This window comes from Leptosomus discolor, chromosome 8 (assembly GCF_034619465.1).
Source record: "Leptosomus discolor isolate bLepDis1 chromosome 8, bLepDis1.hap2, whole genome shotgun sequence".
NCBI lineage: Eukaryota > Metazoa > Chordata > Aves > Leptosomiformes > Leptosomidae > Leptosomus > Leptosomus discolor.
The window spans coordinates 38,657,088-38,683,701 of NC_141398.1; the positions used below are offsets into that span (position 1 = coordinate 38,657,088).

Below are 26,614 nucleotides of genomic sequence, written 5' to 3' on the forward strand. Positions count from 1 at the left end.
GTTCTGTGAAGTCCTTCCAGAGGAACATGGAGCCTTTCCTCCAGCCAAGGTTCCACCTTGGGGGTGACAAGAGGTGGTGGGGTGCCAGAGGGTAATGAGGGACCACAACAGGGGCTGGGGCAGGTGGTGGCGGTGTAATGGGGTGTGACAGGGCTGAAGTGGGGTGATGGGGGCAGCAGAGGTGACAGGGTCTGCGCTAGGGTGTGAGGGGGTGACGAGGGTGCCAGGGTGTAGCAGGGCGCAACGAGGCCGTGGTGGGGTCAGGAAGAGGGTGGGTGGGTGACGAGACGGGGAGGGCTTGGCTGAGGGGGCGGTGGCGGGTGACACGAGGCGGACAGAGGAGGAGTGACTGGGCTCTGACGAGTGAGTGACAGTTTCGGGGGGGGGCGTGACGAGGCGTGACGGGGCGTGACGGCAGCCGCCCGACTAGCGGGCGCCGAGGGGCCGGACCTCCGCGCCGCCGGGGGGCGCTGCGCGGCGGGCGGCTGGGCGGCGGCGGCAGGCGGGCGCCTCTCGTGGCGGCGCCTTTTCCGGGTTGGCTGCGCGGCGCTTGGGGCCGGCCCAGGCTGCAGCCGCCGCCGCCGGCACCGGGCCCGTGCTTCGGCACGCTCCGCGCGGGGCCCGCGCCCGCCGCCCCCGGGCCGGCCCCGCCCCGGCCCCCCGCTCCGGCCTGGCCCTGCCGCCGCCTGCCGCCGCCCTCGCCCTCCTGCGTGCCGCGCCCCGCCTCGCCGGCCTCCCGCGCCGGCCCCGTGCCCTCCTCCTCCTCCTGCAGCCGCCGCCCGGCGCCGCCATGCCCGGCCCGGCCGCCGGCAGCCGGGCGCGGGTGTACGCCGAGGTGAACAGCCTGAGGAGCCGCGAGTACTGGGACTACGAGGCGCACGTCCCGAGCTGGGGGTAAAGCGCCCCGCGGGCCCCCCGTGTCCCCCGTCCGTGTCCGTCCGTGTGTGTGTCGTCCCCCCCCCCGCTCCTTCCTCTGGCCGCTGACGGCCCCGCACCCTCCTGGGGGCCTCAGCCCACGGGGGGGTTCCCTGCCCACCCCCACCCCCCTCCGTTTTGGGCGGCTGAGGCGAGGGCTGGGAGAAGGACAACCCCCCCCGGCTTGCTGCCCTGTCAGTTATCCTCTCCCCCCCCCCCCCCCCCGCTCCTCCCTCTTCTCTCCTCTTGGTGCCCGCAGCAATCAGGACGACTACCAGCTGGTTCGAAAGCTCGGGCGAGGGAAATACAGCGAAGTCTTCGAGGCCATCAACATCACCAATAACGAGAGGGTCGTCGTGAAGATCCTCAAGGTGAGTGTCCCATTGATGGCTGTAGGGGCATGCGGTGGCCGGAAGCAAGGGGGAGAGGAGCTGGGTTGGCAGGGCCAAAGAGCTGTTGGATCTCCTCCTTCACCCCAAAACTGGTGTTTTCTCATTAGGGACGTTGGGATGGTGGGTTTGGAAATCGATTTGGTGTCCTGCGTGTTGTAGCGATGCTTTGATGTCTCAGTCTCTCCTGTCCAGCATAGCTCTGGACTGAGAGCTCTGGAGAAGGAGAGCTGCAAGTCCTGACATTTGAACAGCATTGCATGTGCTGCCTGCATTTGGTAAATCATATTTGGCAATGCTTGTCTAAAACAGCCCAGGGACTGCCATGTCAACAGGAATGTGAAGCCTGGAGGGGGGAAACCTTCTGTTAGCTTCTAGCCAGCCAGCACGTGGCCTTTTCAGAGCCAGGCTGTGGGATGCCTCGCAATCCATTTGCCAAAAAAAAAAGCAGGCAAAATTCTGTGTTCAGTCCTTTAGAGGATCTGATGTGGAAAAGAACTTTGCCACAGGCAGGCCTAAAACACCGTGGAACCTTGAGGGACTGAAAGAGGCTGTCTGAAGTTTGGCAGTGTCGGTCACCTGTATTCTGGTATGTTTGCCCTAGCGGGGTTGGGCTGTGGGGACCTTAGTGCAGCCGTAACTGGTTGTAGTTTGGGATGGCTGAAGGCATGGGTTAGCCGCTGTAGGGCACCTTACCGTGCTTGGTACTGAAGCAGCAGGCTCACAGTGAGCTGTGGTAACTGTCTCTGTGTTGGTGATCTGGGCATAGACAGGCGTGTTAGAAAAACAGAAATGAAAGGTTAGAGTTGAGGTGCTTTTGGTTTTGGCTGGCTGACACTTGTGGTTGTCACTTGTTGGACTGGCAATGCTTGTCACTTGGTCCCGAAGAGCACATGGGAGCCAGTGTCTGATCATGGGTGTTCTAAGAATTTGTGCACACGTTGATCCACAGCGTGCATGGGGAGCTGAGCTTAACGTGCCCTTGCAGCCACTAAGACTAGCAGCTACCTAGGACACATGCGTCTCTTCAGGGCTGTAGCACTTGAGGGTTTTCTTTTTTCGCTTGATCCGCTCCCATACTGTGGCTAGCTGTCTCTGCTGTTATCCCCACTCACTTCCTTGGGATCTTCCTTGGCTTCTCAGAGAGCTTGCCATGGTTTATCTGGCCACCACTCCTAGGCAAGGTATGATGTCCCATCTGCCTCTGGGAGGAGGTACGCACAGTCCTGCTTTGGCTGTGGTCGAGGCCGTGGCCAGGTGAGCGGTTTGGGAGAGCCCCTGTGGCTGAGCCTGACCTCAGGGCAGAGTGGTGAGGCTCACGTGTCCTCACTGAGCTGAGTTCCTCTGGTATGCTGTTTGGGCCTCCCCCTCCTTTGGATGCTTTTATGTGGTTTTGGGGTTTGTTTTTTGGTTTGTTTGGTTTTTGTAAGTAGGGACAGGCAGGAATTTCTGCTAGGAGTAGTCAAAGGTAGCCGGGGCTGGGTTTTACAGCAAGATGACTTGTGGCTAAGCTGGGGAAACTGTGCGCTTCTGCATGCTGCTCTGGAGCCCATGATGGTCTCTTCAGGACTGCTGTGGTTTGTTGAGATCCTGGGTCTTGTCCTATTGTCCCACATGGAAAGACACCACAAGGCTGAGAAGAGACTGCAGGGAAAGTCATCAGAAATCTTCCTCTTTGCCTCTTCCCAGCTGAAAGAGCCTCCCCTGGAGCGATGCTTCTCTCCCTGTGGCAGCCAAACTCTATCATATCTAGGGAGCCTGTCAGCATTGGACTGTGAGTCAGCTGGCAAGAGTCATCTGAGGGCAGCTGGGTGCTCCTTCTCCTTGGGGCCTGAACGTGTTGCCTTAATGCCCTGCAAGCAGGGGACTGGATTGTCCCAGATTTGAAGCGGATGGTGTTGACACCAGTTTCCCTGGCTCCCCCCACTTGCATTAACATGCAGACGGCATTCCGGTGAGTGAGCAAGGAAAGGCAGAAAGTCCAGATAAATAAAGATGAACTTTCTTCTCTGTGGAAAGTGGGTCAGTGAAAAGTGAGTTTCAGAGCACTGTGTTGTGTATGTTACGAAAACCTGTGAAGTGTGGCAATAACATCACTCTGATCTGTGGAAAGTGCCTCTGGTTTCCTGTAGCTAGACTCAAACTTAATTGAAGATGTAATTGCGTGTATCTACAGTGGAGCCTTAGCAAAGAGTCTGAGTCTCTCTCTTCCTCCTAATTCAGGCTAGATCCTGTGAGGTGGGAAGTGCCACCAAAAGTCTTCAGGGTTTTGTGTGGCTGTAGGGGTGGGAGAAAGGGGAAAACTGGTGACGGGTGACGGGTGCAGCTGTTTAGCACAGTTGCTCCTTTCTCTTTAAGGTTTTGTTTAGAGGACAGTTTATGTTATGTGTTAGAGTGATTTTCAGCAAGAGTCACTGTTTTAATATCTGCAGCTCATGGGTTCTGGTGTCTCTTCCCAGCCTTGCTCTTTGAAGCAGCTTATCCTTACTGAGCTCAAGTTAGCATGTAGCAAGTACTTCCCTGGCCTCTTTTTCTCCCCTTCTTTGGTGTTGTGCTACCTGAACATCTTGTACCCTCCCCCAGAGAGGTCAGGAAATTTTATCACCCTTTCTCTGATGCAGAGCTGAGCCACAGAGATTTCCTGTGTGACTTTGGGCAAGTCCCTTAGCCTCAACAAAGCTCAGACTAGAGCATATAGTGCTGCATGAACGAGATAACTTCTCTTCCTCTTCTGGCAGCCACTTGCCTTGTTTGTTTAAGTGGCCTGTGAAGACTTTAGCACTGGGCAAGGACAGGGAGCTAATGGCTCTGATTGGTATCACAATGCCCCGGGCCTTTTGAGTTTGCATAAAGCAAGTTGCCCCATTTCTGTGGCCAGTACACAGCATTGCCTTTCTGTTCTGCTACCCCAAGTGCAGGACCAGGCATAATCCTGCAGGAAAATGGGATGTGCTTATGCCACTAGCTGTGGTCATAGCGTGGTCAGCAAAGGAGCAGAATTAAGATCATGCAGATGACTGTAACATTACACTTCCCTGGGTCAAGTGCCTTTCTTTGCAAATATGATGCTCTTAATGTTACGTTTTGCAGGAAATTTCTGCAGCCCTTTTAGAAAAAGGCAAACGAAGCAAGCAGGTTGCTTTTCACTCCACTGCAATAAGACATCAGGACACGCCATGTAGGATAGTGTGTGCAAAGGCAGGAGCCCTGGTTTGCTGCACAGACAACCCCTGCCAAGCATCTCCAAAAGCTTTTTATCTTGAAAAGCAAGGCAGAGGGCAACTCTACACCTTTTCAACCTGTTCAAGGAGAAAGGATTCAGCAAAAAAAGCCATGGGGCTGAAGTCATCTTGGTAGGCAGTGGAGGACTCTGCACTGTACTGACCTTCCTACTCCTCATGGGTAGTAGGGCGTGGAGTTAGCCATGCAGCTGTGCTCCTGCAGTCCCTAGCTGGTGTAGGAGGCTCTTGTGGGCTTTTTGATCTGGCTGGCCTCGGTACAGCTGTGGGCATGCTTCCTGCATGCTTAGAGGAAGATCAAGCCAGGAAGAGGGAATGTGTGAACATGTCCTGTACATGCTTTTGTGTCTTGCTTAAATTGCATCTTGCTGAGGTTTGACTCCTAGGATGAGGTCTGACATTCCTTGGTATGTACAAAGAAAGTTTAAGACATCTTTGTTTCCACTGAGTCATGTATTGTCTACATCCAATGCAGGTATCTAAAGCACAGCTCTGCTCTTTCGTATCTAACCACATAGATACAAATTTTCAGTGGACCGCTGAGGTCAGTCTGCAACCTTTGTGCTGTCTCTTTGATGAATTTCTCGTTTTGCTTCTCTGCTAATGCAGCTCCAAAGTGTCTGCCAGTCTCCTCATGCGCCTTGAAAGTGAATCCTCCCTTCTGGAGTAACAGTGTTCCTGGGGGATGTGACAAGCATTGCAAGTTGCCACTCTAAAAGCCAAAGATAAACTTTCCACATTGCTTGTAACTTTTGTGAGCGATTCTTTGTGGCGAGAATGTTGCTGTTAGCTACATACAGTGATGGCTGTTGGTGAGCTTCAGCTGGACCACAGCATCCCTCACAGCCCGTTCTCTTGTACTGTTACCACCATCTGAGTGTCTGCTGAAGGCAGAGGTTGCAGCATCCATATTGTCAGCTCTGTACAGGAGTCCTCCTGGTTTCCTGATGCACATATGTGTCTATGTGTGCTGTACTTGCCTGCAAAGCATTAAACTCATCACATAAAGAGAGTCTCCTTGTATGGTTACTATCTGCATAGGCACAACAAGCTGGCAGAGGTTAGGGGAAGAATACAGTTACAAGGAGAGGGACCAGCGAAATGGAGGTTCTGCAGCAGTGATGAAATAGCCCCTTTCTCCTTTGGTGGCTTTTGTCCCTCTCTGCTGAGTCTGTGAACTGGAACGTTCAACCATGTACGTGGTTTCACAAGTGCATTCTTGTTTGTTTGGCTTTGTTTTTCCCCTGTTCCCCCTTTTGGGCTCTGTGAACCCTCCAGAGCTGCTGCTCATACCAGGCACTCCTGCAAGTTCCTTCCAGCATTGAACTCAAATTATCGCGCTAGTAGCTAGAGAAACATTTGGGCAAGGTAGCCCTGTGGTAGCTCTTCTGTCTCTAAAAGCTTTAGAGCCCACATACATCAGCATGTTCTAGATGGGGGCTGAAATGACTCCCATGCTGATGTGCAGAAGGGATAGCAAAGGGAAACAGGATCGGATGATGTTAGTCCCTCAGGCTGGAGCTTTTGACTGCATCGGTGACCTTCCACCAGAGCTGTTCAGTGCCTCCTTATGGTAGCTATCTGTGTCCCTTGCTCCTCCTGTGTTTGCATGCACTGAATCAGCTCACTCTGGCCCACTTCATTCTCTGGCAGTCTTGAAACAAGCCCTTTTGCAAGACAGCCGGGTACACAGCTCTTCCCTTTTAAACACGAGTTGCCCACACTGAGTTTGGCACAGTTGGCTGCTGGAGTCCAGCCTTGTTTCTAGCTGAGACCAACTGAGGCTCTACAGAGTGTCTCACAGAGGCCTGGAGATTCAGCTGGTAACTTTCGCAGTGATGTTCTGGCACCAGCTGTGAAGCTGCAGCTCCTGTGAGGAGGAGGGTGAGTTACTGCATTGTGTCTGTTCACAGCTGCCTGGGACAGAGCCTGAAGGAATGATTCTTATCCCTTGTAAAGGCAGTGGTGGTGGGAACTGGGGCTTGGTCCTTGTGGGTCTCCCTTTTAGTTGGCTGCGGAAGTCTTGCTGCATCCTGGGCAGTCCTGAAGGCCCAGGAGGGCTGTTTCAGGATGTGCTGGGGCGGGACAAAAGGCATTCTGAAGGGAAGACCAGCACTGCCCTCAAAACACATGCTGGTATATTCTACCAAACTTAAATAAAAAAGCAAAGGTGCTTTGGTAGGTGGTTTTTTTTTTCCCCTCTCTTTTCTAAAATTCAAGAGCAACTTGGGAAAATTTGAATTCCCATAAAGGAAGTTGTAAGATGCAAACAACTGACAGAATATTAACACAAGTGGGCTCCTTGATTTTGTAGCTCTTTTGAATATGATTATTTGGTTTCCCAGCTGATGTCTGGCAAAATAAGCACTGCTGCTCTGAAGCCAATTTTCCTATTGAGCAATTGGCGTCGGGCTTTATAGGCTGATTATTGTGATCCTTTCGATAATACTTGCTAGAGACGAATGAGCTTCTAGTGCCAGCTTTTAAATGTTTAAAGCCTGTCGTAAGGATGCTGCTTGAGCCTTTTGCTGATCCTGGATGTTGTGTGTTGAGATTTCCCTGCTTGTTCACTGGAATCATCATGGTGTTTCCGGGCTATTCAGGTTTGCTGAGCAAAAAATAGACCTTTTTCTTTATGTGGCAGTGGAATAAATTTCTTTAGTTTCTTGCAGATTTGTACGTTTTGACTGCTAAACCTTCTCCCCTGCTGTGCTAACCCCAGGTCTTTTTCAGAGCACCTGTTTGGCAAAACCCAGCACCTTCTGTGACTCCTTCAGAGCAGCACGTGCTCCTCAGCTGGCAGTGCGTGTGTGCTGCCTGCTTTCGGCTAATGGAAAATTATTTTTGTGCTCTGGATTTAGCTTGTATTTCACATGCCTTCCTGGTCACTACTTTTCCTTCTCAGCGTGGAAACATGCAGAGAACTTGGGGTAACCAATTTATTTTCTCGTTGCTTGAATTCAAGCAATGGGTCCCCAGGTTGTTGGGGAAGGCTGGAACTGAAGCATCTGACAGAAGAGTGTACTCCCTTTGCTTTAGAAACCAAGCAAAAAAGATGATTAACTGGGCAGCCATTTATTCGTTCAAGACAGGAAGTGATGGTTGTAGCCTTGTATTTAAAGGTTTATTTTAGCAAACAATGTTAATTCTCCCAGCTGGTGTTTGCTGCAGCTGGACTCCTTCCCTGCTTACAAGTTTACATGATCTCATGGCAAGTGACCCAGGATCTGGTCTCTTGGTCACAGAGAGGTGTTTTCTTCTGCATCTACCTGACTGCAAAGCAACTACTTATCCCATGCCATTTCTTACCTCTGCAGAGCAATGGCATCGCATGATGCTCCTTGATCTTTGGGCAAAGGCAGCTGGGATAGCACTGGCCATTGTCACTGCCTTTTCAGCCTGAGTTTCAAATACATTGAAGCACCCTCATGGGATCCTTTTGGCTGGTAGGGTGGGAAACCTACAGCAAACAGTGATCAGCTGTGGACAGTTGAGTGAGAGCTGCTGGGTCAGGCAGACACTGTCCTCCAGTGGCTGGAGGTCACCTTGTCCCTCTGCTCTGGGCACTCAGTGTAGGACAGCCATGAGCTGCATGTTTTGTCTCCACCATGTGCAGCCACCTCACTTCCAGGAAGGAAGCAATTTCCTGAGAAACTGGAAAACTGGCTGGTGCTAGACAGTCATGTTGTTCTAAGGGTACTGCTGCAGTTGAAGTAATTAAACCCCTCCCAGTGTAGACACGGTTAAACTGAGACTTGTCTTTTAGCCTGGTTTCCTATGGAAACGAGCCTTATGCAATCCTGCTGTCAGCCTTTCTCCCCCTCCTCCCCCCAAGTGGTTTTTGCACCGGTAGGCCAATTTCAACCAAACACGACAGAAGTCTCTGAGCTGTCAGGTTTCTACGGATTTCATGGAAATAGGTGTTTGCGTAGAGCAGAGGGACTCTGTTGGGGCCTGGCATGGAGGGAAAGGCTGCAGTGAGGGTTTGACTTGTACTGATCACTGAAGAATCCCAGCATGGAGGAAAGCTTTGAAATGCCTCTGCTGTGGGAACAGATGGAGTTGGGGGGCTGCACCTGTATAAAATGTTGCCTTGCAAACACAGGCGGATCAAACTCGGGAGCGGTTAATTTTGTCTAGGTACCTGCTCCATTTCTCTGCTGGAAACCCCCCCAGGGTAGGGGGACTGAAGCTGTGTAGGAAACACAACTTGAAATGCTGCTGTTCAGAGCCTGATTTAATAAAATACCCTTAAATGACTACTGTTAAAAATACTCTGGCTGCAAGGGCTGATGTTTTAGAAGCTATCCCTGCTGGGAGAGGCAGATGGTTGAAGGCCATAATAGCTTCAGATAGTTCACATTTAATCCATGTGTGTTTGGAGTCAACATCCTTGGAGAGACAGATTGGGTGACTCTGAGAGACAGTTGTAGCAACCCAGACTTAATCCTGGTGCTCAGAGGATGTGCTGCTGATTGCCTGTGGTTTCAGCAGTACTGGGGTCTGGGGACAGGAGGGAAGCCAGCAGAGTTTCTCTGTGAACAGTGCAGTACTGGTGGTATGCTGGAGTGGTTTGCACCAAGGTGTTTGACTTGCCAGGTGCCAGAGCTTGGGCTTGGAATCAGTTACTGGGCAAAACCTGATGTGCTCTTTGGTAGTAGATTGTGTTTGCAGTTGTGTCTGGAGCAATGGCATGGGACGGCCTGGGGGTAGGAGGTGGCCTGTGGCTGGGTAGGCTGGTAAGGTGAATGCTGGGTGGGGTAGAGGCCAGCAGTTGCCTGTTTCTCCTGTGAATCTGACGTGGGGAAATCCTCTGTTCCCTTGCATTGCACTCTGAGGAAACTTTCAGGCAATAGCTTTTCCTCTAAGACAACATTACTTCAGCCTGTGGCATTTTTCCCTGTCTCATCCCTGTTTACTTGGTGGTGGAAAACCCTGGCCTGACCACTGGCTGCAGGTGGGGAGAACGCTCTGACGATGCACTGCTTACGACCCTGCAATGAGCAGGGCTTCCCATACCCCCACCCTGCCCAGAGGCTTGTGGGGCCCTTGCCCAGGCTCACAGCCAACGTGGAGGTAGCGTAGCCATCTGTGGACAACCTGGCCAGAGCTCTGCGCTACTGCAGCTTAGCAGGAAAACATGCAAACAGCAAGCAGCTTTTAACTCTCCCGCTTGCTGAGACTGTTTGCTGGAGTGTCTGCCCTCAGTGATGTCAGAGGTGCTGCTGGTGGTGATTATCTGCAGGCATTTCATTAAAAAAAGACCAACTTTCTTCTCTCTTTTTTTCCCAAAAGTCGCCGATTCTGTCTGCTTGTGTCTTTTAGTAAGTGTGTTGTGGGTAGGGGTAGATTCCTGGTGGAGATCATGCAGGGCATCATTTTCCCGTCCTGAAAAAGGTGGAAACATGTGGAAGTGATTGGGAGACAAGATCTTCTGCCCCAGTGAGAGTGGTGGTTGCTATGGAAGGAGAAATGGAAATCTCAGAGGGATATCCTCCCCTACCTAGCTGATGCAAAAGGCCCTAGAAATAACTACAGTGCAAAAGAAAAGGTATTTCAAAGTGGGTTTTGGATTCTCTTGGCTGTGCTCAGGCACTGTTTCAGCTCCCGATCAGGTGGAAGTGTCACATCAGAGGGGCTGTGATGTGTGTCTGTCAGTAGCCAGGCCATTCAGCGAGCACCTTCAGGGTGGCAGTGGCTCACCTTCCTCTTTGAAGCTCCTTGGAAGACAGCTTGTGTGCGGATCTGCATTGCTGGACGAGCAGAGTAACCAAATTACATCCTCTAATTCCATCTTGGCCTTCTGGTAAGATCAGTGCACGTGAGCGATGCAAGGGTAGTGTCTGTCGCCATGCTGACATAAATGAAATTAGTCCCTAATGAAGCATCTTCCTCTCAGGTTCAGAAATGTAGTCCTTGTTTCTCCTGATTCCCATCCCCCTGGTCTGGTTGCTTCTCCCTGTCTGTCCCACCTCCCACGGGCTCCAGCTGTGCCTGAGTACTGCTTTGGGGCTGTTGGTCACCCCTTCCCCAGCAAACCCTCCCCTGTGTCCTCCATCTCTGGCTGACAGCTGCTGTGGCCTTGCTGCCGTTTTCCACAGTGGCTTTTTGAGGTGCTGACGCTCCCTGTGCTGGCATCCGTGTTATTTTTGGCACTTTGCTTCAGGCTGAGATTCTCATCTTTTGGCTTGAAAGTCTAGCTCCTGCCTTTTAACTTGGAAGAGAAGGGCAGGATTCAAATCTGAAGGTTTCAGCCACCTGAATAGCCCAGAAAGACAGCATGTTTTACCACTTATATAGACGCCATATTTTCCCACTATGTAAAAAGTTTCTGTTCCTTCTCCTGTCTGCTTGTACATTCCTGTGAGGGGTCTGGAAGCAGGGATTGCCTTGGATTTGCTTGTAACAGGAGAGTGAGTTGCCCCATTGGTACTCTGCAGTCATCATCAAAGTGGGAGGCTATGGCAGAGGCAGTGAGTGCGAGCTGTTGAGCTCCTGTGGCTCCTTGTCCTTCATGTAGACATCTGATAATGTGTCATTTTGGGAAGGTGCCTTGTACGTCTTTGCCATTCGTCATCACTCACCTCCTCACACCCCAGACTCCGTGCTGGATGGTGAATGTTTTAGAAAGCTGAATGTCTGGAGAGGAGTGTTGTCATCAGCAAACCTCACAGATAGGGCAAGGGCTTTGTCAGTCCCTGCAAGATGTCTCTGCAGCTCTCTGCAATGGTACTGCTGATGCAGGAGGGGATGTTCCAGCTCCGCAAGGAAGGGCTCAGTGACTCGCAGCACGTGATGCCCACACCAGTCACTAGCCAAGGCTTGTTAAGTCTCACCTCTTAGTTGCTCTAAGCTGCCTTTCCTTTCAAGCAGGCATAGAGCTAGAGTTGTCCTGGGAGTGGATGAGTTACAGAAATGATCGTTCGTTTGAGTTGAAGCAAACAGCTGGATCAGCAGAGTGTAAAAGCTAACCCAGCCTCCCAGCCCCTGCCTTAGGAGCAGCTGCTCTTTGTCACTCTCCACAGGGTTGGTGTCCAGAGAAAAGCTTACTTTGCAAGGGACTGCGCAGATTCGAGGAGGAGTCAAAAACTGTTTAAAATGTCTGCAGGCTTTAAAAATAATCATGGTATATGGATGTGATGGCATGCTGTGCAGTTGGGTCTGTGCTTTTGGAGTGGTTGCAAAAGATGAGTGCACAGTTAGGCGTAGCAGTATCTGAGCTTACTAGAAATCTTGGCATAGGAGACTCTCAGCTCATTGTTTCATTGCATTAAAGTACTTGGGGAAATGGGTTTGGATTAAGGAGTAAATTTGTGCTGGTAAACAAAAGCTGAGATATGAGGTCCACCATGCTTGTCCTGTGGCTCTAAATGCATCACATAGAATGAGTGTGCTGAGATTTCTGCATAGCAGTCCAAGCCGCTTTTAACCACCGTTACTGGAGTCACAATTATATTCGTCTGGAGTGGTTTGATTTTCCCCTGATGAGTGGAAAGCTTTCACTGATGAGAGGAAAATCTGACTTCGTGCAAGGTGCTCGTCTCCTCTTTGAAAGTAAAAATGTTCACTTGTGAGGGTGGGAGCAGAGAGAGGAGGGGAGGTAATGTGATCCAGTCAAAATCGATGGCAGAAATCAGTGTTAATTTCTGAAAGGACTCTCACTTTTAATTTCTTTTGTCTATTTAAGCCAGTGAAGAAAAAGAAGATAAAACGCGAGGTTAAGATTCTGGAGAATCTACGTGGTGGTACCAACATCATTAATCTGATTGACACTGTCAAGGATCCGGTGGTAGGTGCCTGTGTGTCACGGTGTGTGTGGTGGGCTTGCCTCCTTGTCGGCTGTGGACACGAGGCAGGCACTGCCCTATGACTTCTGCTCTCTGCTCGGGTTAGGTGCTGCCTGTGCCTTCATGCCAGTCAGGGGCGAGTGGTGTCCAGCTCATGAGGGTCTCCTGGGATGGGTTGGTTTGGACGGGCTCATGTTCTTCTCCGTGTTCACCAGACTCTTGCACCCCTTCTGTGTCTTCTGTGAGTTTCCCATGGCTGAAGGGGAAGAAGTTTCTGAGCCCTACAGGTTTTCTGTAAGAAAGCAGAGCCTGTAGCCTTCCAGCTCATCTGGCATCTGGAACATAAGTATCTGCCAGGGCAATTGGATATTAGGCACTTTTCATCCTTCTGGTTGCTGTCCTGCCCGGTGACCAGAGGTCATATCCTTTGTCTGCATTGCCACAATTACCCCGTTCCCAGGAAGTTTTCTCTGATGAGAAGCTGGCTGACGTCTATGACTCCCAGCCTGCTGGCAGCCACGTAGAGGAAATGACGCTGCTGTAACATTGGCAGTCCTGACTGACCTTCCCCCTGTAATGGGCTGCGAGGCCTTAGCCCCTGGTGACACCTTTTGCCTTGCCCAGTGCTGTTTCTGCTGCATGGGGAGGAGCAGCATTGGCCAAAACTGCCGCGTTGGTGCTTGCTGTGTGGGGTATAAGCGGAGCTTGTGGCTGCCTGCTGCAGGAGCAGGGCTGTGTTTCTCTTGCTGTCCTGCTCCCGCCCCGCTCTCCACAGTGAGGGTTGGACAGGAAGCAAAAGCTTTCTCTGGTCTCTTGAAGAAAAGTCAAGAGGGTGTTTTAAACCAAGACTCACTCTCTCTTTTGCAGTCAAAGACCCCTGCTCTGGTGTTTGAGTACATCAATAACACAGATTTTAAGGTGAGTCTGCCTGAGTGTGGAGGGGGGAAGCTTCCCATTTAAGAATGCTGTGATCTTGGGTTGTCAGATACTCCTTGAGAGCTATGGGGGCAGTTTGGAGTTTTCACCTATGTCAGCTTCACCTTCCTTTCCCCATGTAAGTCAGAAACCTGTAAATAGGCTCTAGATGAGAAGGAATAAAAGGCTTGTGTGCTGAGTCTCCTCCCAACTTTGAGGAGTAAGTTCAACAAGTTAGATATTCTTGCTCCCCTCTCAATTTAGTAATTACTGCTGTGCTATATATTCAGCCAGAGTTAATCCCTGTGCTGTGATGCTCTATTTACAGCAATGCAGTTGATGGAGCAGGTGACACTGATTTATGCTGGAATCCTTCAGACCTGGGGACTTGGGGTGGCGGAGGCTGGAGAGCACGTCTCCCACTGCCTGTGGGCCTGGTAGCAGAGGGCTGAGCAGTCTTCAGTTCACCTTAAGAGCTTTTCTGCTTGCCTGAGGCTGCAGCATATTCCCTGTCTCTTCTGATTTCTGGGGAGCTCCAAGTGATATTACTCCTTCCCAAAATGAGGGTCCTTGTGTGTGAGTGCAGCTGCAACTGCCTCTGCTACTGAAATGTTTCTGGCTGGCAGCAGCAAGCTGATGCACAAAAGTGACGTATAATTAGCAACCACACCTATTTTAATGGTATCTTTGCTTCCCCCATGTGAATCTTTACCCTCAGTTGTTAAGTCAGTGGTGGAGAATTAATTGAGCAGTTGCCGTTAGAAACCCAGCAGTCATCTGCTCCTGCACTGTTCAGGGATCTCTTTTGTTCCATGTTATGGGACGGTGGTTTTATCTTCCTGTCTGTGCCAGAGCCTTATGTAGGTACATGCCTTGTAGGATGCAGCTTCAGCAGATAACACCAAACACCCAAGAAGGACCCTGGGTTGGTGTTGGTGGAAAAGGGACAGCTTGTCAGCTGGCCCACAGACTGTCTTACCTGCAACCCTGCATGCTGCGAGGCAGCACGTGTTGGTTCTGTCCCTCTGGGGTTGGTCTGGCAAGCTGAATCCTGCTGGGTGGGACCCTGTGCATAGCCAGAGCTGCGGCCATGCTGGCGGTGGTAGTCTTAGTGCTGTTTAATCTCATGCGGAGACTTACTGCAGAGGCTAAAATAATAGTAACTTGCAGCAGCGTCTGCCCTGACAGCTCTGCATGGGGAGAAGAGTGTTGCCTCCATCAAGTAAACAGCCAGGAGAGGAGTGCTATGCAGTGACCTTTCAGGGGTAATTTAAGCAGGCTTGGTTTGTCTGGGTTTCATTGACATCAGATGGGCTGTTCCAGTGCCACATCTATGTTGGGAACGTGTCCCTGTGCTGCTTCTGCTGACCCAGGGACTCTTCATGAGGCTGATCCTGGAAGTTCTTAACTTTCTATTTTGAGATTTTTTTATTTTTATTTTTAAAATATGACTTGAGATAAAATAGGTTGCTAGGGCAGTGGCACACCTTGCTGAGGATCACTTTCTCTGTCTCCTAGTCAAAATGTAGTTATCATCAAAGTTATCACCCAGTAACTGAAATACGTTCACAAAGTGGAGCTTGAGGCTGGTGACAAATAGGGACTCTTCACTGAAAAATGCAGGGGTCGGAGTACATGGTAGGTCGGCTGTCCCATCCGTACTGAGAGCTGCCGCAGGCACTGTTGCAGCCAGTAAGGCAGCATTGCTTTGGCCACAGCAGAAGTAACAGTGCTCAGCTCTGGCTCTTGCAATGGACAAGTTTGCAGCAGATCGTTTCTAGGGTCCTAGGAGAAAGCCTGGCTCCTCAAGGAAGTCCAAGACAGAAGATATCGATGCTTTTGATGCTGATTGGTACAAGGCAGGAATAACTTGTCTTGGGAATGTGAGTGTGTGCCCTAGGGCAAGCAGTATGCCTGTTCATGTTCAGAGCTCATTTGTAACCTGAATTTCACTAGTTGTGTATGGGGCATGTGGGTTATTTGAGCTACGTTCCCATGAGCTCTGCTGCCTATTTGGATAGGTTCTTGGGGCCGCAGCTAACTGACAGATTATAGAGCTGCTGCTACTCACAGGTGCCTGTGGGTATCTTCTATACAGGGACTCCCAAACTATCTCTTCCCATGCTCTTAAGTGCCCTTGCCAAGCAGAAAGCACAGAGTAGATGAGACCACTTGCGTTGGAGGTCTTGGCCTGTCCTGTACCTCTATACATGAAGCAGCTGGAGAGCACTCAGTCATTGTCCCCTCTCCTCCACAGTCCTGATCTCCTGGTGCAGCTAAATTCTGCTGGAGTCAACTGTCGCATGAGCTAATCCTGGTGACAGGGACCTCTTCTCTTTCTTTTGATGTGGCTTCTGCTGATCTACCCACCTCTGCATTGGCTTCTGGATTCAGCAGTGCTGATGAGTACCATGCATCTCGCTGGCAAATCACCTTCAGGGTGTGTGAGGATGTTCCCAGGGCGCCTTGTGTACAGCAGGCAGTTGCTGACTGCTTTACAGCATTGTGTTTTTCTCTGTCCTCTTGGCAATAGTTGCTCACAAGCTTGGATGTATCCTCAGTTGTCTCCCTTCTGGCAGTTTCTTTCCTTCAACGTTATTATTTTTTGCTTAATGTTAATACTTTTACCCCTTTGCCCATTCAAATGGTAGGATGCTATTCATGTCCGTGCACCTATGAAAATGGCTGCTGGGTTCCCTTAGCTCTCTTTGCATGGCCAGAAGCTGCAGTTCTGTGGGGCCTAAGCCATGGCTGTGGACGATTCCAGATCAGAAGCACAAGCTTGTATTCCACATGGTTTGGCTATTTTTAAATGGCAGTACAAACAGGAGACTTAGGTGATACCTCCCTAGAGCAGATTACATTTTCTTAAATTACCCGGTTGGTTCCCTTCTGAAAGCGACTCCTCTGTAGTCACGGGGATGATGGGTTGGAATTAGACTAAACGTGTATTCTGCTGTGTGAGGACGGCAGCTTGTGTACAGGGCTAGTTTCTCTTCAGACCTGCTGTATTACTTTTCTCTGTGAGCACTCAAGCTACCCACAGTCACCTGCCTTAGATGATAGCTGCACTGCAGAGCCACGCAGTCAATTGAGTAACCATCAGTGAAATTAAATGTCTTACGCTAATTGATTTCAATCTAGAAGTGAGACGCCTGTCCTTCAGCTGTCAGCTGTCATGTATTTTGTGTAGTCTGGGAGCATACCCGGTACTGTGCCCTTCATTGCCCCGAAGAAGCAAATCCCTTGGGAAAGAAGGGGGCAGAACCAGGTCTCGAGGAGGAGTTCTGGGTTGGGTTTGCTATTTTGTTCTTAAAACACACCAACAGGTTTTCAGCTGAAGCAGAGGAGATGGGCAAGAAAGGTGAGTGATGAAAGGTTGCTTCAGGATGTTCAGCCTACTAGAGTTGTGGGGACAGCAGGCTTTTGAGTCAAATCTTCCGATTTGCCTGTACCACGGTGAATTTTCAGGCCAAGCTGCAGTGAAGGAAGTGTGTGTGTGGATTTTATCCTTGTACATCCAAGGTTAGTTTTAAAAAATAGTTGTTGGCCTGCATAGACAATGCAGAAGTATGAAAGATTCTGCTCCCTTGCATGGCTGCCAAGGCTGGGATGCTCTGGGAGCTGTTCCCTTTTTTTTCTTTTCCTGCTGCCTGCCCTGCACCCCAAAGCAGTGTCTCTCTTCTGACAGCTTGCAGCCACCCTGTTGCTTTGCAGATGCTGCTTCCTGCACGTAGCCAGCTGTGTTGCTCACTCAAGGGAGAAGAATAAGCGTTCAACTCCTGTCAGCCCTGTGGAGAGGGGAAGAATGTCTCTACCTCCTCAGGCACCAATGGGATTAATTTACGATTGATTACATGATGTGTGCCAAAATATCACCAAAAGTTGGAGATGGGTAGAGGCTGCCTATGGGTGAATTTGGGCTTTCCTCGTGCTCCGTATGGAGGAAGACGAGCAGCCTGGGTCTCCAAGGCCTTGTGCAATCCTGAGTACTAGCAACTAGCTGAGCTGATGTTTAAGCTGGGTCTGAGTGATCCCCACAATGATGTTTCTGATAGCTTTACTCCAAAGAGCCGGTTGTAATAGCTGAATGTAGGACATGTCTGTAAAGGAGGTGTCTGTTCTCCCTGCTAGGCTGGGCAGAGAGGATATGGAGCCCGCTGTCAAAGCCTTCTTGGGGCAGCTGCTGTGCGGGACCCACTTGCAGTGGAAACCTTGGCTCTGTCTTTCAAAGCCTTCTGTGTTGACCGGCTGCCTGCAGCGGGGTTGAGCACTCTCCTGCAGGGTCTATTCCCCACAGCAAGCACAGCCTGGGTGCCGCTAGTCACACTGTTGGCCATGGCACAGTGAGAGGGTCAGGGGTGCTGGGTTTCACAGGCAGCTCTTCTAGGGAAGTTTGTGGAAAGCTGGTTGCCCAATGGCTGCCTGTGCTGAAAGCTGTGAGTCAGAGAAGCGACAGCATCATGGGCCTGAGAAGAGAGGCATTGGTGACCTCCGTTCCATCCCCTCCCTGCTCATAGGCAGTGAGAGGCAGAGGAGCCAGGGAATGGGGAAAATTTGGTCTAGCCGGCTTCTGCCACTGCCTCTCCTGCCCTCTTCCTTCCCCAGGTGCATTGATGTTGCCAGGTGATGTTGAACAGGGTAATGATTCCCAGAAAGACATGCTTTAAGCTTCTCTGTGCCCCCATAGTGTTCATTACCTAGGCAAGCCATTTAAACAAACTCCTGGAAGGGCTCAGCTGTCCTCTCCTAGCCCCATATTGTGCATCAGAGCCATGCGCAACCGAGTCGGGAAACCTATCCCTGCTGTAGCTTGTGGCTTTTTTTTTTTTTTTTTTTTGTGCTGCCTGCTCTCTTGTCTGCTTCAGTGGGTTGCTCCGAAGCGTTAGGATCATCCCAGCTCATGAGAATACAATGCAGCTCATGTCCTGGAGGCTGTTAAAGTTCTGCATGTGTAAGTGACACTTGTATGTTGTCAGATGATTCCCAGAGCAGTGTTGGGGGTGGTGGAGCTGTTTGGATCTGGCCCTAAGTAAGGCAGGCCCGGAGGGGACCCAAGGCCAGAGCTGCTTTCTTGGAATGTGAATTTGAGTCCCTCACTCTGGGATTTTTTCTGAAGCTGCCAAGTGGTGCCTGTGGTGGGCAGCTGGCTCCAGTGCTGATGCAATTGGTGATTTGACTGAGCTGTGAGATGATCCTTGTTTGTTAGAAAGGGCAGAGGGTCTGGTCCTACTGCTGCTCTGTGAATGTTTTTCCTTGCCCTGGCGTCTCACCTTGCTATCCCTGGATGAGAGCACAGCCCTACAGGGTCAGGCTGGCACTGCTGCCAGTGACAGATATAGAGCAGAAGGCAAATTTGGGGCCAGTTGTGACCTGGCGTGGGAGCAGCAGGGTAAGTTCTCCAGTGATGGTGCTGGTGGCACAGTGCAGGTTAAAGTACACCCTGGATCTTTGTCACTTCTGCTTGAGTAGCAGAAAGACACAGAGGAGAGGAGGGTGGCAAACATGTGCTGGTGACAGGTACTTCCCTGAGATTCCGAGCCATGCTCTTCTTGGCCTCACAAGCGTTTCTGTGCCATTGAGTTGCATTAGCCTTTATCCTGGGATAGAGCGGAGCTGCTGCAACTCTTGAGGCTGCCTCAACCCTGTGTGATTCCTCACTCCATGCTCTTTTAGGTTAATATTTTCCTCTCCCTGCCCCACCTTGAGCACTTCGAAGCCTCACCCATGTATTCCCAGCCTGGCTGCTTTGCTGTTATCCATGTTGTCAAGTTACCGTGACGATTTTGCATGTGAACAGAGAGTCAAGATCATCTGTGCCAACTCCAGCATGCTCTGAAGGGTTCGCTGTCTTCTCCTTGGACAGACAGCGTGCCTGTCTCCTGCTGGAAAGAAGTTGTGACAGGTCTGAATGATCCCAGTAGCATTTCATGGGAGCTCTTGTGTCCTTTCTGGATTTCCTAGCTTGTAGCCTTAGCAGGTCTGAGACCAGGACAGCCCTTGGTAGTGTTAGCATTCACAGGGGGTCTGGAATGGGATTGGTGATTGGAGGCAGGTGGGGCACAGGAAAAGAAACTAATCCAAATCTTGAGTATTTATTTTTGTTTCTTTTTTTTTTCCTTTTCTTTCTTTCTTTCTCCCCTCCCTCCCCAAATCTGTTTCAGCAACTGTACCAGATCCTGACAGACTTTGATATTCGGTTTTATATGTATGAGCTGCTGAAGGTGAGTGGCATTGCATATGGCAGTCTGGATGTGGAGATGAGGAATGAGAGAGGCGGCAGTGGGTCTCATGGGGCAGAGCTACTAAGTGGTTACTTCTCTCATGTTCAATGCAGAATCCATGTCTCATAACCTGGGAAGATTTGGGAAGAGATCTGGTTACCTGGCTTGTTGCTGTCAGGTATTACAGTCAAACTGGGAACCTTTGGTCACTTCCAAAGAGTCTCTGATTCTCTGGGGTCTGTTCTTTCCCCGTGAAGCATTTGTGATTGTTAGTTGCCAGGTGGGGCTGTGTTTGCTCTCCCTGTGTCTCTAGCACTGTTGGGCTGCTATAAGGAAAATCAGCTCCCTCCCAGTCAGACCCAGTACAAGCACCAAGAGGCATTTGCAGGGCTGGGGAACTGGGGACTCTTTAGGATGCTAGGGAGAGCACAAGAGAGGGATTGCCAGCTCCACGTTTTCTTCTGCAGCAGTATCCAAATGCTGTCCCAGAAGTCAACTTCTGCCCACTTGGTCTTAGACCCCTGTGTCTCTGCATGGGGGATCTAGGACACTTCAAGAACAAGCTGGCCAGCTTGGTGCCCTGTCATCACAGAACCCTGTGAATGTGGTTTTGGGGAACGAAGCTTCTGGTTAGGCTGGCTGTTATATTTTAATATAACAGTGGTATTATCCTTTGAGACCTCCCAGCCAAAGCTTTCCCTGCCCCTCTGATGAATGCAAGGAGTGCCCTAAATACCTCCTCTTAACTAGCCTATCTTGCACCTCCCCATGGAAATGTTTACGGAGCCGTATGGCAGATCTGTGAGATCTGTTGAGCTGCCTCTCTGGGGTCTCTGGCTACAGGACATGGGAGGCAGCAGGGCATTAGGGGGAGCTTACAGGTTTCATCTGATCCCAGGACTGTTCTGTGCTGACCTGCTGGAGCAGCAGCTTGGCTGTGTCAGGTCCTAGCAGGGCCTCGGGACTTCTGGGCTGGCACTTTGCAGTTCCTCTGCCTCTGGAAATGAGTGGGACAGGCTGGGGAAGGTCCTTTGTGCTCCAGGACTTGGTGACTGCAGGAGGCTTCCTGAAATAGATATAGTGAGCTTGAGGTAGGCTTTCTTCTCTGCGCCCTATCTGCAAGATAAAGACCTTCCTGGTGAAGGTTGGAGGGAGCCTGAGGCAGCTCCGGATTAGGGTGGGAGGGGTGATGAGATTTAAATAATCCAGCCTTGGGGTAAGCAAGACACTAGAACAGCTTCATCCCTGGAAGCAGTTTGTCCAACCTGTTATAAGTCTCCTGTACTGGAGATCCCAGAACAACCCTTTGCTGTGACTCCTGTTGGCTGCGAGGCCACACGCCATTGCAGGGATATTCCCTGAGGCCTTGCTGTGGTGGAAGCTGTTGCCTCCTATGCTTCCTGCTGGGGCAGGGGCCCAAGGACAGTGTTACTTCCCTGGCACTGATGTCTTGGATATTGAATGACTGCAGGCCGCACCCTCCCTCTGTGCTGCTGGAGATCTCAGAGTATTTGATAGATGTTGATGGATGGATGTCCCTCCCCCTTGGAGATGAGAAAACAACATTCTCACCCCCTTGCTCAAGGCAACAGCTGCGTGGGGGGAGGCGAGTGGTGCAAGGTCACGGAGCTGGGGAGCTTACGTGTGCTCCTGCCTTCAAGCTTTAAGCAGCATCACCCTCCCTCGTGTGCTGTCACCTGCCTTTTGTAAGTGCAAGTTTGGCTTAAATGAGCAGGGCAGAGCTGACTTTCTAGCTTAAGTGTGTTTTGAGACACAAGTGGAAAGCTGCACTGGAAGGCCATAAAACTGTATGCATGTAAGAATCATCCCCTTCTGGGGAAGAGAGCATGATCTAGGAAGTGCAGGGCTACCCAGGCTGGTGTGTTGGGCTTGCCACCAGGCAGGACACCTCTGCATCATGTTCTTCAAAGACCGTGCAGGGAACATGGTTCCAAGACTTGTGTCTGCTGTAGGACATGAGATCAATACGGTCTTGTTGCCAGCTTGTCATTTCATCGTGTTCAGTGTAAGAGTTGAAAATGCCAAGTTCTTGTGCCAGGGTTACAGCACTTCCTTGTGAACTCTTGCTCCTGGCTGCGAACTGTCTGTTACGTTGTCAATGCTGCACCTGTGGTTACAGGCATGTCTAATGTATGTGCGTGTGTCTGCCAGGCCCTGGATTACTGTCACAGCATGGGGATCATGCACAGGGACGTCAAACCCCACAACGTCATGATAGACCACCAACAGAAAAAGGTACTGTGGCACCAGGGCTTAGAAGCAGGGTTTTTCCAGGGAAACTTGAAACTGTGCCACCTCTGTACCCATAGCCTTGGCAGCTGTACTTGCCCCTTTAACCTTTCTTTACTGGCTCCCTTCCACTTGTGCCTGTGTTAGCAGATGGCCAAAGTCCCACTGGGGTGCACCGCAGTGGGAGTCCATGGCTTGGAGGTGGTGCTTCTCCCCAGCCAACCACACTGGGCTTCTCTGCTGAGAGGAGCAGGTCTGGGCTGTTAATCTCCACCTGGGGAGGTGTGGCAGTAGGGTGCAGAGGGCCTGGGCGAAAGAAGGATGGCCTTGTCTGAAACACACATGGATATTTTTGCCTAGGGAGCATAAGCTCCTCCTGTAGCACAGCCTGCTTGTCCTGCAGTGGCTTCCTCACTTCTGGGGTGTGCTAGGTACATCCCAAGAAATGTTTGTACTCAGCTCACTACCATGGAAATGGGCAGCACAGGGAGCTTCCCCACCCCACCATGGTACTCCAACCTCAGCAGGTGCTGTGTGTACCTGTCTCCCCAGGGACCTATAACACAGGAGGTCATCCACCCCTGGGGCTGCAGAGGAGATGGTCTGCCTTGCAGGACATGGTGGGCCCCCCTCCTACCTGATTTCCTGCTCTCAGCCCCCAGTTGAGTCAGCACGGCCTTTGGCCCAGCCCCTCTAAACGTAAGACAGCTGGTTTTTGCCTGTATCCAACGACCTGTCCACTGTGGCTGGTGGTGCTGGTCAGGAGCCAGTTGCCCAGCTGTAACAGTGTTCTTGGACTCAGGAGGCAGAGGACCTCTTTAAGCTGGGCTTTGCCAGCTAGTGATAGGGGGAAGGGAAGAGCCTGACCAGAGCACTGCTGAGACCATCTCCTGTCCTCAGAGTGCTTCCCTGCAACCCAGGCTCCATGCTTGCATCACAGGATTGAGAGGTTTGGCCAATGCGGCTTCCCCTAACCGGCTCATACTGAGCCTCCTGACTCTGTGTCTCTTTATCGCTTGTTCAGCTGCGACTCATAGACTGGGGTCTGGCCGAATTCTACCATCCAGCTCAGGAATACAATGTCCGTGTGGCCTCTAGGTACTTCAAAGGACCAGAGCTCCTTGTGGACTACCAAGTAAGAGTCTGCTGCCTCCTTGCTAGCTGGTGATACTACTTGTGGTTGCACTTGGCCACCTTTGAGTTGTCTGGTTTTGCCTGCCAGGGCATTGCCTGGGTTGGAAGGAGGCCATCTGTGAAGTGAAAAGGCTGAGGTTGCCTGTGCGGTTGGGGAGCCGGGCCGTGGTGAGCATGCCTTTTCTGACAGCTTCTCCTTTTTCCCCTCAGATGTATGACTACAGCTTAGACATGTGGAGTTTAGGCTGTATGCTGGCAAGCATGATCTTCCGAAAGGAGCCCTTCTTCCATGGCCAGGACAATTATGACCAAGTAAAGACTTTGCTACCTGGCTTATTTCATGAGTTATTTGTCACCACCTCATCTCTGTGTGTATAGTGGGGGAGGTTCTGGGGATCGGACCACCAGGCTGGGAGTATGTTGCTGCATGCTTAGTTAACCCATCTGGGATTATGCTTCACTGCCTTGTGTAGGAGACTTGTTTTCTGCACATGTTGCAAAAATAAATTTCAAGGGAGATATTACTTCCATCTGGGATGTTTCCAGAAGGAGAGCTCAGATTTGGGCATCTCTGCCTCGCAAGAGAGTGGTGGCCTGTCCTGCCCTCTCTCAACATGCCTTTTGTTCCAGCTGGTTCGTATCGCAAAGGTCCTGGGCACAGATGAGCTGTATGGGTATCTCAAGAAGTACCACATAGAACTGGACCCGCACTTCAATGATATCCTGGGCCAGTAAGTAGAGAAGTGAAATGCTCCCTTTTTTCCTTGTAACACAAAGAGGGAGATAAACTGATGTCCGTGCTCTTGAAGGGCTCTCAGCAAAGGCCTGCTTTTATCTTCTGGGTCACAATGCTGCTTGCAAGCCTCCTGTCTGGTTGCTTGTCATCTCAGGAGGTCACTGAAATGCAGGCTCTTTCCTTTTGCCTCTCCCGTGATCCATGAGCCATCCCCATCTTTCTCCTGCTTATGGGCATCCTTGAAGTGGAGATGCAGACACGGGAGTTGAGTGTGGGCTAAGGGGCTCAGAATCTCCCAGGTGAGATTTCTGAAAAGGACGAGAGGTGGATGGTATAGCGAGGACGGCCCTTCTGGTGCCAAGGGTGTCACCCTGCATGCTGTTGTCTAGTCCCTGTAGACAGAAGGGAATGTGCAGTATTGTGCCTTTCCCAGGCGTAGGACATCCACACAATTGAGTACCTAAAGAACAGCGTTTTCCCCCTTTGGCAAGCGCTTACTGAGCAGTAGCTTGTGCAAGGAAGAGCTGTAGGCCATGTCCATCGCAGCCATCTCTTCTCGAAAGTGAATAGTGGCAGGTGGTTCCCTTGGGACCTCTGGGTGCTGCTGTGGTGGTCATAGCTGGGTAGCGACAGCTGATCCCTTTGCAGGCATTCCCGGAAGCGCTGGGAGAACTTCATCCACAGTGAGAACAGACACCTGGTCAGTCCTGAAGTCCTAGACCTCCTGGACAAGCTCCTGCGATATGACCATCAACAGAGGCTGACCGCCAAGGAGGCAATGGAGCACCCCTATTTCTGTGAGTCTGTGAAGAAGCTGGGGCCAGCTAGGATGGAGAGGGGTCTTGGGTTGTGGGGGCAAATTTTGGCTCCCCACTCTGCGAAAGCCTGAGCAGCTCTGTGGGTTTTGAGGGTAATTTCTCTAGAAGGGTTTGCTGGGGTGGAACTTCCACTTTATTAAATGCTGTTTCCCCTTCCTGCCTGGTCTGTGTCTCCTGCAGATCCAGTGGTGAAGGAGCAGTCCCAGCCCAGCTCAGAAAATGCTGTGCTCTCCAGTGGCTTGACAACAGCACGATGAAGACTGGAAAACAACGGGTAATTCAAGATGTTTACAAATAAAAGCAAAACCTTTGGTCACACAGTGAAGGGAAAAGAACCAAGGACACCCCCCCCCTCCTTCCCCTCCCCTTTATACTCGGCAGAAGTCTAACCTTGGGGGGGGTCATAAACCTCAGTTCCTCTCTGGTGGTTGTGGTTAATGTAACTCTAACCCTGTGGTACCAAAGCCCTGGGCAAACGGTCTTGCAAGAGCTAAACATGTAGTGATATCCCCAGGGCTCAACACAACTGATTCTGGTTCACATCTCTATGGATCCTTCTCTTCCTTCTTAGTCCAGCCTTCCCCATCATGCTCGTGGGGACAAATTGGTCGTTCCACCATTGGCCCTTAGCATGCCTCTTTATAAACATGCCTTTCTGACTTGTAGACTCTGGATGAACCAAATTCAGGCTGGGGGTCAGCAGGTGCAACTCTGTTTTGAGGTCCAAGTCCTACTGCTCACTCTGGGCTTGAATTTGGCCCTTGAATTCCAGTTTCAATTGTGAATGCCGGGGTGGTTTGGGGGGGAGGGGGGAGGTTCAACAAAAAACAGCCCACAAACCCAGCAGCATCTCAGGATTGGTTTGGAGCATTAAAACGAAGGCACTGATCCAAGTTGCTGGGGAGAGGCGAGATTCCCCCCTGCAGATGTGTTTGACAAAGGCTCGCTCTGAGAAGAAACTCAATAGACCTGCTTTGGAAACTTGTGAATGTGAGGGCTGCTCTTGTGGTAGCAGAGGGGAGGGACTATCCAGACTTTCCCACCAAGCTCAGGAAAGTCAGTGTTGCAAGACTTGTGATAGGTGTGCAACCACGTACCTCGTGACGTGGCTCCCATGAGAATTCATGCCAGATGCAGACTTGTGCCAGAGCGCAGCTCTGGAGCGGTTCAATCCAGCACCGCAGGGTGGAGGAGTGGAGAGGAGGCCGGGGAGGAGAGCACAGGGAGGGGGAAGGATCAGCAAACAGCGGCGTGGTCTGTCAGGGAGGGGGCTGTGCAGCTACTGATCCAGGACTTGGGATCCCACGTAGTGTTTTAACAAAGTCAGCCGTGTTGTTGAATTCTGGGGTGCCGATCCTGTTGCGGGGGGTGGGGTGGGTTCGTCTTGTGGGTTCTTTCATCAGATCCCTCAATGGCTTTATAGCCCCACAATTCACAGTTGCCTCCTCTACTTGTTCTGTGTGTAACTTCATCAAGTGGTTCTGGTGACACTCAAACCTAGAAGCTGGAGATAGTGTTTTCCCACCAGCACCTAAACACAGAATTTCCTTCTGCGGCATTGTTGAAATAGTTAATTTTTTATAAGGTTGCAATGTTTCTATTTGAAACATCTGTTTACATTCCATATTCCAATAAAGTTCTATTGGCATCGATAGCAGGTCAATCCATTTGTATAATTCACTGAAACCAATAAATATCTATACGTCTGAATGTCTGCCGTCTCAAATCTATGGGATAGCCGGAAGGAGTGAGAGCTCAAGGCATTGAGCTGGCTCTTCCAGCCCTTCTTGTCTCAGTATTTTGGGATCTCTTAGTCTGTGGTTGCAGTTCTTTGTGCCGTCAGCCCTGAGAGTTTCACTGTGGCAGATTGTCTCCCGCCCCCATGGGGCCACAGAGGAGGTGCAATGTTTTGGGTTCGGCTTGGGAGTCGGCTGTTGTGGTATATTGGACTCAAACAGCTGGTGCCCGAGGTGCTGGTCTCAGTCTGTCTGTGACGGTTGGTCAGAGAAGTCATTGATGCATGGCTGGAAGTTGGGGGTTCTCCACATGCATACCCTTATGCTTGTCTCCTCTTGGCCTGGGAGGGTAGCTTTTTCTAAAGATGTGCTGAGTAGGGAGTAGCTCTTCTTTCCTCCTACCCTAGTGCATGAGCTGTTGTCAGTGGCCAGGCTGAGGAGCTGTCGGTGCTGTTGCTGCCATGCTGCAGG

At 51.0% G+C, this 26,614-nt stretch overlaps 1 protein-coding gene across 1 annotated transcript; it reads left to right on the forward strand.

Moving 5' to 3' along the window:
• The first annotated feature begins 790 nt into the window (after window positions 1–790).
• On the forward strand, window positions 791–26,113 carry CSNK2A2 (casein kinase 2 alpha 2). Its single transcript, XM_086468982.1, has 11 exons — window positions 791–894; window positions 1,175–1,286; window positions 12,231–12,332; window positions 13,198–13,248; window positions 19,410–19,469; window positions 21,642–21,725; window positions 22,744–22,854; window positions 23,064–23,165; window positions 23,484–23,584; window positions 24,238–24,386; window positions 24,588–26,113. The coding sequence occupies exons 1-11, from the start codon at window positions 791–793 to the stop codon at window positions 24,662–24,664; spliced, it is 1,053 nt and encodes a 350-aa protein (XP_086325108.1). The 3' UTR covers window positions 24,665–26,113.
• Window positions 26,114–26,614: the final 501 nt, after the last annotated feature.

Bases quoted from the DNA above. Each gene is read 5' to 3' on its own strand.
- CSNK2A2 (XM_086468982.1), top strand. From the start codon at position 791: ATGCCCGGCCCGGCCGCCGGCAGCCGGGCGCGGGTGTACGCCGAGGTG. The intron at 19,470-21,641 runs GTGAGTGGCATT...TGTGTCTGCCAG, and splicing joins ATATGTATGAGCTGCTGAAG to GCCCTGGATTACTGTCACAG. The intron at 21,726-22,743 runs GTACTGTGGCAC...TCGCTTGTTCAG, and splicing joins TAGACCACCAACAGAAAAAG to CTGCGACTCATAGACTGGGG.